Here is a 12,914-nt window from a genome sequence, read left to right on the forward strand (position 1 = left end):
TTTTACTATACTAAGAGATACAGTGATTTTATGTTACTTTTATTCCAAATAAAACATGCAATCCTCTTAACCTATATATTTAGTCATATGAGAAACTTCTAAGAATCTCAAACTATACATCAATTTCTGTCCAGAAAGCATTTTAAGATCAAATTCCATGTTCAGTGACCAAATACTTACATAGACAAATACTGTCCTGCATCCAAAAACCTTTACATTGTTGAAAAAGTCTAAGGAGTATAGGGAACTTGCTTGTCCTCTTCACAACTATATCTACCTGGGTGCCTAGAACTGTGTCTGCCATAAATATGTGCTGAATAAACTAAATCAGCTACTGTCACTCAATCACAATGTAAGATTTAATTTAAAGTCTATTTGGGATGAGACTGGTTATGTTGCAGAGTCAATGTATGATTTTAGAGTCAAGTTATAACAAAATTGTTTTACTACGACTTAGATGGTCATCTGACATCTTCACTGTCTCCTGGAATGTCTTAGGCCTAAACTACAAGAGGAATCTCTTCACGTTTCTCATAAAAAGAGACTGAAAATTGAAGATTTCTATTGCTTTCATGGACTTGCATATGATTTTTACTTAACTTGGTAATTTGATATCAGTTCATATTTTCAATTTTAGAGGTTTAATAACAGTGCAGATAATAACTATAGAATTTAAAAAGGGAAAAAAAAACAGCCTCCAGGAGCAGTGCAGGCACCGAGCCCCAGCAATAACTCTGGAGGCAAAAACAAACAAACAAGAAAACAAAAAACTGCAAAAGCCCTGCAGAGATCACCATGTAAAGATTTTTAATTTTTTTTTTTATTTTAAATCACAGTTATCTGGTTCTGTGCACTCACGCCTTTGTCTAGTTTTATAAGCATATTGCTTCCTGTTTGTATACACTTTCCTTACCTTGCTGATTTTTCCTTGCTGCTACTTAGAGTTTTATCCTATAATTGTATCATGATTAGCTTAAACAAACTGTAAACTTTTATATTTTCTCTTAAATATTGTGATATAAAGACAATCACACAGCCAGACTTGAAGTTTAAAAAGCAATGGAAGCGAGTGAGTTTCCTGCCTGAGTGAGATGGGTGGCAGGTCTTGGCTCCCCAGGAAAAGCAATGAAAATTACTTGAAAACTCTATAAAACACATCCAGATTTGCTTCAGAAACTGTCAAGCCATAGGTGAGTAGATGTGTGGCTTGTGGATAGAAAAGGAGTGAGGGAGATTCCAGGAACTAAAAGATCATGACAGCTGGTGCCAAACCGGGAGCTTGGCAATTGGTTTACACCACTTCTGGGTCTGAATTACAAAAACAAACCAGCAAACAAATCCTATTAAAAAAAGAAAGAAAGAGAGAGAGGAAGGAAGGGAAAGAGAGAAAGAGAGAGAGAGAGAGAGAAAGGAAGAAAAAGAGAGAGAAAGATGGAAGGAAGGAAGGAGAACGGAGGGAATTGCCTAAGCCACAGGTGAGTACATGTGGCTTGTGTCTGGAAAGTAAGTGAGGAAGCCATTCTTGGGACTAAAAAGTGGTGCTCAAAGTCTGCTGTAACCAAACTAGAGGATTGGTGGCTGAGGCGCACCACTTTTGGGTCTAAATTTAAGCAATAAAAAACTGTTAAAAAAAAAAAATCACCTAAAACATAACCAATTTACAACAGTAACTTGAGTTTCTAATACTGTTGCCTCACAGAGACTGGAACAACTACAAGGAGACCCTATAATGACATCAAGGACACTCACCAGCCTGTTGACTCAGGATAAAAACTTCCCTCCCCACCAAGACAGATAAATAGGAAAATTGAACCTCTTAGCCACAACATCTTCTGCTGACATAACAATAAAAGCCACACTAAATGCAGAAACTGAGAAATACAAAGACAACAATGACAGAAACTCCAAATGGCTAGATAGACACAGATCTAGAAAAAAATATAAATGAAAGAAATAGAGTTCAGGAAAGTCATTACAAAATCAGTTCATGAAACTAAAGATTCAAGAACTCAATGATCATTTTACCAGAGAATTACAAAGCACAGAAAAAAAAAATCCAAAAAGAATTGCAGGGCTTAAAAGATATTTGAATGCAGCTCAGGTTGAAGTAAGAGACCTTAGAAATAGGCTTAATCAGGTGGAAGTGAGAATATCAATCACCACATACTGTGAATTTAAAATTCCTTAGAAAGAAAAATGAAGTACTTTTCTATGAAATAGCATTAGGAAGATGAACTTCCCTGAGGAAGAAGAAAAGCAGAGAGGAGAAGAGAACATTTTCAAAGAAATTTTAGCACAAAAATTTCCATACCTAAGCAATGTTGAAAACAGAAATTCAAGAAGGTGAACACACACCTAAATATTTTAATCCAAACCGACATACAGTAAGACACATCACTATAAAACTATCAAAAGCCAGTGAAAAAGGAAAAAAAAAATATTGTAGACTGCCAGGGAAGGGAAGAAGTCATATACAAATGTAGAACCATCAGGCTTTCATCATATTTCTTTTACAAACCCTAGAGGCAAGGAAGGAGTGGAATGGCATATTCAAAGAATTGAAAGATAAGAATTGTCAGCCACAAATTCTGCATCCTGCTAAATTATCCATCAGATATGGAGAAATAAAGATCTTTTCAAACATTCAGAAACTGAAAGAATTTTCCACTACCAAACTTACTGTCAAGAAATTACTGAGAAGAGACCCACATGAAAAGGAGAACCAAAGGAATTCCATCTTAACGAAAGGGAGAGAGACAGAGAGACACCTACAGCACTGTTTCACCATTTGTGAAGTTTTCCACTTGCAGGTGGGAACTGGGGGCTTGAACCCTGGTCCTTGTGCACTGTAATGTGCTCAGACACATTAAAAGGTACACCACCATCCGGCTCCCAGTGGTATGAATTTAAACAATATCTTTTCCATGTATATAAAGAATTTCATTGTATATAAAATATTACAATCCAAATGTTGCCTAATGCTCAAATATCTATTCCATCTTATCTCAATAATTTTGTAAGTAGTGGTGTGAATAGGAATATTTGTAGTCATCTAGGAAGTTTAACTGTCTTTCCCTTACTCTGAGGGTAGAATTTCTCTATCACAAATGTTCACACAATAAGATTGATGTATTTTCTATGAATAATAAAGATTATCTCCCACTAAATTGGCTTTGTATTGTCTTTTTTTTTTAAGAGGTTCCCTTGGAATAAATTTCAGAAATCACATATACGGGGCTGGATAGTGGCACATCTGGTTAGGTTCAAGCCCACTATCCACTTCTATAGGGAGGTAAGCTTCACAGGAGTGAAGAAGTGATGCAGGTGTGTTTCTCTCTCTGTTCTATTAAATAAAGTAATTTGAAATTTTACAAAAAATTAAAAAACGTTAAGTCATGTGTTTACTTCATAATTCATTTTCTTTGCAACTATACATAACCAAATTTATTATTTATTCTGCTTATATTAGAATTTAAAATATTTCATATATACAGATTTGTCAAAGATTTTATTGTGAAAATTAAAAAAAAAAAACACTGGATGAAAGAAATGTTAGCCTAGGACTTTTTATTTTCTTTCCTTGAGGGTAAGTTAATCACTCAAGGCACATTAAGGATACACTATGATAAAGACAAAGCCTAAGTTTTAGAGTTGAACAAATTTGTGCTTAATCCCTACTTTAAACATATAATCACTGGTGACTTTGGGGAATCATTTCACTTTAGCTTAATTATCTTTGCATTTGTTACCACATCTATTTAGCAGAATAGATGTGATGAGTATGCTGTATAACCTAATAGTGAAAACTGCAGGGTTTTGAGTCAGGGAAAGACACAAATTAAAATACTACTGTCTCAGGGATGATGAAATAGCTTATTTTGATAGTAAGCTGCAGAGCCACATGCACAACTCAGGTTCAAGTCTAGTTGCCACAGCAGTTTTATAGTTTTAATATTGTGATCTCTTTCACTACTCAGGCTCTCTGCCAGATATAAGATAAGATAGGATAAAATAAAATACCACTGCCCCTGATACAATAACTGGGTGATTGTGTGAACAGTTAAAAACTATCTATGTATGTTACAGGGAGAGTTATGGTTTGCTTATCGTGCTTGGTATGTAGTATATGCCTAATAAGTAGTATAATTCTAGTAGAAGGATAAATGTAAGTATGCTTTTTACTAGTACCTGTTAAGTCTATTACAGGTCTATTCATCATCATAGGTAAGAAGCTCTAATGATATTAAGACTAAAACTTATTAAAGTATTAACTTAATAATAATTTAATATCATTAAAAATATACTTATTACAGTTGGAGAGATAGCTAGGAATAATGCAACAGATTTTAATTTCTGAGGCCCCATAAATCCCAGTTTCAATCCTTAGCACCATCATAAACTAGAGCTCCGATAAGCCGATAAGCAAAAAAAAAAAAAAAAAAAAGTTGTACATGCTATATGTGTACAGTGTCTAAGATAATTAGAAAAAGTTTCCTTAAGATTTCTGTATAATTTTAAACTCACTGTAGTAACAATATAGGCTTAAGAATGTTCTATAAAATAAAAAATGAAATTAAAAAAGAGAGATCTATAAAAAAAAACCACTAAAGGAAAATGGTGCTACCCTTTTATAACCATTACAAATTCTATATTGTTGGGAGTCTGGCGGTAGAGCAGCGGGTTAAGTGCACGTGGTGCAAAGCGCAAGAGTCAGCCTGCAGATGCCGGTTCGAGCCCCCAGCTCCCCACCTGCAAGGGAGTCGTTTCACAAGTGGTGAAGCAGGTCTGCAGGTGTCTGTCTTTCTCTCCCCCTCTGTCTTCCCTTCTCTCTCCATTTCTCTCTGTTCTATCCAACAACGATAACATCATTAACAACAACAATAACTACAACAATAAAAAATAAATTAAAAAATTGCTGTTAAAAAAAATCTATATTATTATGATTCCAAGGGGTCACAGTTAATTCATTTATGCCAAATTTTTTGGTTATAGGACTCAAAATATTCTGTACTGTAATAAATGCAACTAAACTATGTTTTAATAAAATTTACAATTACAGATAATGAATATAATAGAACAGAGGTACCAAAAAAAATCATATGAGTTTATGATAAAGAATCAAATAATTTCTTTTTTTTTAAGTTTTATTTTAAATTTTTTAAATTTTATTTATTTTCCCTTTTGTTACTCTTGTTGTCTTTTTATTATTGTTGTGGTTATTATTGTTGTTATTATTGATGTCGTCGCTGTTAGATAGGACAGAGAGAAATGGAGAGAGGAGGGGAAGCCAGAGAGGGGGAGAGAAAGATAGACACCTGCAGACCTGCTTCACTGCCTGTGAAGCAACTCCCCTGCAGGTGGGGAGCCAGGGGCTTGAACTGGGATCCTTATGCCGGTCCTTGCACTTTGCTCCACATGCACTTAACCCACTGCGCTACCACCTGACTCCCTCTTTTATTTTTATTTTTTTATTTTTTAAAAAAAGGTTTTCCAATTGCTAGGGCTCAGGTGTCTTCTCAATGAATCCACCACTCCCAGAGGCATTTTCTGAGAAAGAGGGAGGGATACCTGCAGTATTCTTTCACTGCTTGTGAAGCTTCCCCTTCTGTAAGTGGAGACTGGAGGCTTGCTATTGTAATGTGTGTGCTCTACAGGGTGCACCACTGTCCATCACCTCAAACAGTTTTAACAATGAGGTGTTATCCATGATTATTTAAGTTGGTAGTGGGAGTGGTGTACAGATCTAATCTCATGGGGAGATTAGAAACTGTACTCAGTTGACAACTGTCCTGCCAGTCATGTTTCTCTAATAAATAAAATGGTAAGAGTTTGAGCTAAAAAATTTAAAATTCACTAGATTAAAGTTCTAATCTGGTATTCATATAACTTTCAAATTTTCCACTAGTCTCTAATATTTTTAACAGCAACTTTAATGAAATAATTTATCCCTTTAAAGTGTACAACTCAATGCTTTTATATATATAAAATATATATAAAAATATATATATTTTTAAATATATTCACAGACATGCACCACTATAACTACAGACAATTTCAGAATATTTTAAGCCCTCACTCTCCTCACACCCAAAACCCCCTGCAGCCTCTTAAGTCTTCCTTATCTCCCTACTGAAATTTAGTTTGTCTATACCTTTCTCTAGTCAGGAATTTCATGGAATAAATTAATTCCCATCTTCTTCAGTGATTACTTCTTTCACTTTACATACGTTTTTTCAAGGTTGATGTATATTATAGTAAGTAGAAAATATCTTCAATACACTGTATACATGCCATATTTTGACTGTGTGTAATGTTGATGGGCAGTTAGGCTGCTTTCACATTTTCAACTATTGTGAATAATGTTGCTATGAACCTGGATATATAAAGTATTAACAAATATCACTTCAAGATATAGAGATTAGCTTTATCATATTTGGACATTATTATAGCACAAACCCAGATCACATCACAATAGTGGCAAGCCCCCCCGCCCAAATCAGAAGAAAAATCAGTAATCAAATTAGTAAAGACAGGCTTACTATATACTGATATAACAAATATACATGAATTTAGTAACCTATTCTAAACTACATTTTGTTGGTCTAGCATTAGAAGCACTTAAGTCACTTTTATCCAAATAGGCTATAAAAATATACACAATTAAAACAAAGCATTTATAATTTTTTCTTCACTATGTACCATTAGTTAAGAGAAAGCAGTTTTTGGAAAGTTCTTACCTGGAGAAGATGTGTAGGCACTGTGATGATACACACTGAAAGAGAGGTCCGTAGAAGACCACGGAGAACATAGAGGAACTTCATAAGACAGTGACTACTCTTACAGTTTTCCGTACAGCAAATGTCATCTCCCCACAATGGAGAACCAAGGCTCTGGATTCCTATTCTTAAAATGTTTCTCTGCTTTGTCTAAAGGAAAATAAGAGAGAAGTAAACTTATTGTCATGTTAAGCAATAGAAAAACTTTTTTACTTTCTCTACTAGCTCCTTTTTAAGAAAAAAATATTTTATTTATTTTTATTATTTTATTGTATAGATACAGAAAGAAGTTGAGAAGATAAGGGGAAATAGAGAGGGAATGAGAAAGAAAGATACCTGCAGCACTGTTTCACAACTTGTGAAGCTATCCCCCTGCAGATAGGGTCAGGGGGTTTGAACCTGGATCTTTGTGCATGGAAATGTGTGCATACTCAAACAAGTGTGCCAACTCCAGGCCCTGATCCTTTTTTTTTTCAAATAACAAATCAGGGAGATCATATCAATACATGTGGTTAAAAACTGTATGTACTGGGGGCTGGGCAGTAGTGCAGCAGGTTAAACGCACATGGTGTAAAGCACAAGGAACAATGTAAGGATCCTGGTTCAAGCAAGCCATCTGCAGGGGGCTCACCATACAAGTGGTAAAGCATGTCTGCAGGTGTCTGTCTCTCCCCTTCTCTGTCTTTCCTCCTCTCTTGATTTCTCTCTGTCCTATCCAATAACAACAACAACAACAAAAACAACAAGGGCAACAGAAGGGGAAAAATAGCCTCCAGGAGCAGTGGATTTGTAGTGCAGGCACCAAGCCCCAGCAATAATCCTGGAGACAAGAAAAAAAAAAAAAACTATGTATTTTATCAGTAATTGGGCACTATAAAAGAAAACTTCAGACTTATAAGGGTACAAAGACTGATTTAAAATTTTTTTTTGATGATACAAGGAGTATCACAAACCATAAAAAGGTACTTTTTTCTAAATTATCTTTGACACAGTACGATTTCAATATACATGGTGTATAAAGAAAACAAACATACTGACAAAATAAAGATATAATAATAAACTTCTTGACTGTAGGGCCAACAATAGACTAGAACATATCTCACTTGCATAGTGGGCAGCTTATCCATGTATACATTCCAGGTTCAAATCTGGCCCTCACTATACTGAAGGACGCTTTGGTCTCCCTCCACCCCCTCTGAGACCATAGAATTTTTTCAGATATACAAAGGAACACAATGACCTAGATAAATTATGAAGAGACTAGAGAAGAAAACTTCCTGATTCTAAGAGACAGAGAGAGACCATTCAGTGGCTACCAGAAAAGGAGGATCTGGGATTAGTGGAGCACAGAGTAGGATAACAAAAGGATCATACAATAATTTTCAGTGAGGCATACTTGAAGCTGCTATGCTTTATAATGAAATGGTATTTCAACAACAACAACAACAAAATAAATTGTTGGGGCTGGGTGGTGGCACACCTGGCTGAAATTATGACTGCATTTTGTACATGTATTCACATATCTTTACAAATGAATTACACAACTTGACTTACCATCTTTGAATATATAGTCATACATAAATTCTGTTCCATAGAGCCTATATCTTTCCCTCAGCTATTTTAGTCACTTAAAACAGCTGTGATAGAGAAGCAAAAATTTCCATTTAAAAAGCAAGATTTATCTCAGTGTAAGAATGTTATTTTGACACGGGATTATTTTTGAAGTAGTGCCTACTAAATACATCTTTGGGACTTCTTGAATTTATCCAAAGTTTCTGAATCAGACACTGACTTAACAAGTGATACAATCTATAACTCAACAATATAGAAATTCATTAACTGGGAGTTGGGTGGTAGTGCAGCAGTTAAGCGCACGTGGCACAAAGTGCAAGGACCTGCTTAAGGATTCTGATTGGAGCCCCCCACTCCCCACCTGCAGGGGAGTCGCTTCACAGACGGTGAAGCAGGTCTGCAGATGTCTGTCTTTCTCTCCCCCTCTCTGTCTTCCCCTCCTCTCTTCATTTCTCTCTGTCCTATGCAACAACGATAACAACAGCAACAATAAAAACAAGGGCAACAAAAGGGAAAAATAAACATAATATAAAAAATAAATAAATATCATTTATTTTAAAAAATTAACTAAATATTAACTCCAATAAAATTGCATATATATGCAGTGATCTATTGGCATGTCTTAATTTTTCAACATTCTTGGTATTCACTATAGAAATATTTACTTCAACCTATTTAATATTCACTTAAATTAATAGTTACAGAGTCAAACCAACTCCAGTTGCTATCAGTTTTCTAAAAATATAAAATTGTTTATTGAAAATGGTACTGTTTTCACAAACAGTTAAGAAAACAAATATTGCATCCTATTGTAATTAAAGCTTGCTGATTAAGGGTTCCTCGAATAAGAGGGGTGTGTGTGTGTGTGTGTGTGTGTGTGTGTGTGTATCTTTGCTACTGTCTCTTTGCTACTGTCTTTGCTTTATTTTTGCATGCTATAAAATTTCTTGCACTTAAATGGAGTGTCATCCATCCTGCAAGAGCAGTTCTGAACATTGTACTGAAGGAACTGTTATGACATGCCTGTTTCCATAGTTACCACAGTGTGGGGGAGACATGTCTGTCAGGGACCAATTTACCTCTCCAGACGGGCATTGCCACCAAATGGAAGACATGGTGCCCATAAATCTTAGCTCGGAACCAAACTGAGCAAAGTAATATTGTATTAAATACCACAGACAGTAACAAAAACTGCAACATACACAAAACACCGTCTATAAATAACTACCTGTGATTTACCAAAAACACATAAGTATTTTCAACTTGCTATTAAAGTGATGATCAAAACAAGCTCAAAAAATATTTACTTACCATCTACTTATTGTGCTAAATAGCAGAATATTTTGTAAGAATATATAAACATACATGAATTAAGAGCAATTGTAGTTAATAATGCCAAAAATAAAAAAAGACTTTGGACTTCCCTGTTTTCTTCAATAAAAATAATTGTGCTCTAAAAGTAATTCTAAGGTAATATAAATGAAAGACAATTATTCAAGCAGCTTCAAAAATTAAAGTCTCCAATAAAGAATTTTGAAATGCTTGATATCTGAAAAATCAAATTCCTTTCATTATGTTTAATTTCAAGGATCTGAAACATCTTTAATAGGGAATTTGGAGGAAGCTTTTTAAAAATAGCTATAGACAGTTAAGCAATAAAATATTTCAATATACCAAATAGAATGCATATTTTATTCAATGAGACAATGGACAGCTTAATAAGAAATAAAGCCTTCGTTCTTAATCATAAGGTAAATGAAAATTAAGACCCGAGTGATGAAAACATAAAATAATTAGGTAGGGAAGTAGAAGCCTTGTAGATTTAAGAATAATTTCTGAAATGTGGTTGTTTATTAATTGAAGGTTACAAATAGATATTTAAATGATTACTGTTGGCAATGTATGTCTGCATCTTATGTGAATTTACTAAGTACTGAGCTCTTTCTCTAAATTCACATTAACAAACTAAGATTGTTGTTTCTCTGCTTATTTATATCTTCTGTGCTTGAAAACAGCTTGATCACTGTTGATTATTCTAAGACCTTCTGGGACTACCCCTAGAGAATTTGAAAACAACATTACATACATGATTATACAAGGTGTTGAAGGTACTCAATACCTGGGGATTAGATCCATCAAATCCTTCCTCATAAATGACATTCTGGATAAAATGAAGCAGCTTTTTGTAGCCATTGATCATAGAACTGTTGGTAAGAAGTGATTCAAATTAATAAGTGGGTTTATTAAAGAGTAAGTTAAAACACTAGAAGAATAATAAGTATAAATTTTTGAGATTAGTTAAATCTAACATTAAGCAAGCTAGAGCAATATAGGTAATGTAAAATATAAATTCAATACATCCAGGGAATAAGTCACAATGCCTTATAGTAACTTGCTTAGTGATCTTGGGAAGATCAAAATCTGTGGAGACTGAATGACTTAATTATGTCAGGCTTAGTTACCTCCAAGAAAATTAATGATTTAATGAAGCAATCTAAAAGATGAAGCCACTATAGCTTTTCAGGAGTAATCATAGATAATTAACACATAGTTAATGAACTGCTATGCCAACTACACCTGAATCAATGTCCTGATCACCTGAGCTCATCTCCCATCAAAGTTTTAATTTTCATAGCACAAGTGCTAAAATAATTTAATGCAAAAATGATATTTTAAAGTAAATGAAATGAGTGTGTATAATCTGTTTTAATAAAAAGACAATGAAGTAACAGCATGAATTTAATATGACAATCTGAATTATATCTTATATAAATATTAGGATGAATGTTACTACTTTAAATTATTTTACACATGCTATGCAACATTTTCAGTAATCGTAATAAGAATTAAAGACATCTGTTTTAATGCTAATTGAATCTAAGTTTTTTTTTTTCTGTAATGGGTAAATCATGCTACAATTGAACATACAATCTCACGGTAGCAAGTTTCTGGAGCAAATCTATTTTATAGACAGTGAAGTGCCAAATATCATAAAAACTGTGGGTGACCTAAAACATGAAAATATTTGTTTTACTGGGATTTTTAAGCACAGCAATCACATAGGCGAGAGGAATGCTTAAAGAAGGACTAAAACATTTAGGCACATAAAGAAAAAAAAAAAACGTAGTAAGCTAGGAAATGCAGTAGGCTGAGAAGTATGCTCAATTCTAAGTGGCTCAGCAAAAATATTCACTAGATGGATGTGCTTGTAAATATTTTATTCAGTAGCTACAGCTAGTCTAAAAGTACTTAAGAAAAACAAAAAAGAAAAGTAAGAGAAAAAGTTATTCTTTGCAAAACATACATGGTTCCAGCTGATGAGTTTGACATGATTGTTCTTCATGTAGTTATTTCCCTATTTTTTAATTAAAGTAGCAATGGATCATATGGACACTTTTTAAAAAAAAAAAATCTCTCATGAAGTAAAAAAAAAAAGTGTGTCTTTAAGTAATATTCTATAAAGGCAATGATGTGATTATATCCATATCTTAACACATTATTTGTCTTGGCTAGTTTACTTTTCACAACATAGGGCTACTACTTGAACATGGCAGATTCAATTCCTATCTGGGTCAATTAGCTTTGCACAGGGGGTAAAATCTGTTCCAAGGTCCCAGATTATGAAATGAATTCTAGCCAACCATTTGACGAATGTCACTATGGGTTAAAGAAGGGTGGATCAAGAATATATCGAGTGTATTCTAATCAACCAGTAATGAATCTACGTAAGATCATTGTTATTCCATAATGCAAAACAACATCTTAAGCATTTTTTCTGTCCTAAGTTGTTAAATTATAAAATTTGCTTTAAGCCTATAGCAGTAAATTTTCTATCTGAAAGTACTTTATCAAATACTATATATATGTGATTTCCTGTTCATTTAGTTGTCTACCATTTATCCAGTTAGCATAACCAGTTATTTATTTCATGTTCTTAAGGCTAATTATTGTAGAGCTAGAATCTCTTCAGGGATGGGGTGATTCTTTGAGAATGAGAACACAAATTAAGACATAAAATTAATATATCAATATCTTAGTCTCTTCCCTTATTTATAAAATGAATATAAAACAATATAATCACCAATGATACTTACAACTTTATGAGTAATAAAATAAAGTTCTTTAAACCAGTTAGGTTTCTTAGAAAACAGATCACTGGATAGCAAAATAAAATGATAAAAGAAATAGATTTAGATGATTAACTGAGACTATCCCTTTATGGACACAAGAGGCAAGAGATTAAAACTGAACTACTTTATATGTTGTTACTATTAAAATACTGTGCTCTTAATGTCCATGATATATTTCCTTGCTAGTAATATATACTAAATATATATACTGTTTTTGCCAAAAGTAAACATCTATTATCATTGAGTAGTTTTTTTTTTATTAAAGCGTTTTAATTTTGAGAATACTGACTTTTATGTTGTTCAGTAATCTAATAATTCAAAAAACAAGCACTGGCAAAGAGGAAACTAACTTTAACTATGATCCTTATTGGCATTTCAAAATATTTAACAAAGACCAAGTTATAGAATTATTTAAAACAAGTCACAAAGGCAGTGC

General features: G+C 33.6%; 1 protein-coding gene across 1 annotated transcript in view; it reads right to left on the reverse strand.

The window, feature by feature from the left end:
* ELP4 (elongator acetyltransferase complex subunit 4) overlaps window positions 1-12,914 on the reverse strand; it is a 253,659-nt gene that overhangs the window by 152,560 nt on the left and 88,185 nt on the right. The window contains exons 6-7 of the mRNA XM_060176641.1: window positions 10,468-10,552; window positions 6,738-6,926 (exon numbers count right to left, since the gene is read on the reverse strand). Of these exons, the coding sequence (XP_060032624.1) occupies window positions 6,738-6,926; window positions 10,468-10,552 (274 nt within the window). The remainder of the gene's footprint in view (window positions 1-6,737; window positions 6,927-10,467; window positions 10,553-12,914) is intronic.

This window comes from Erinaceus europaeus, chromosome 17, assembly GCF_950295315.1.
Source record: "Erinaceus europaeus chromosome 17, mEriEur2.1, whole genome shotgun sequence".
NCBI classification, from domain to species: Eukaryota; Metazoa; Chordata; class Mammalia; order Eulipotyphla; family Erinaceidae; genus Erinaceus; species Erinaceus europaeus.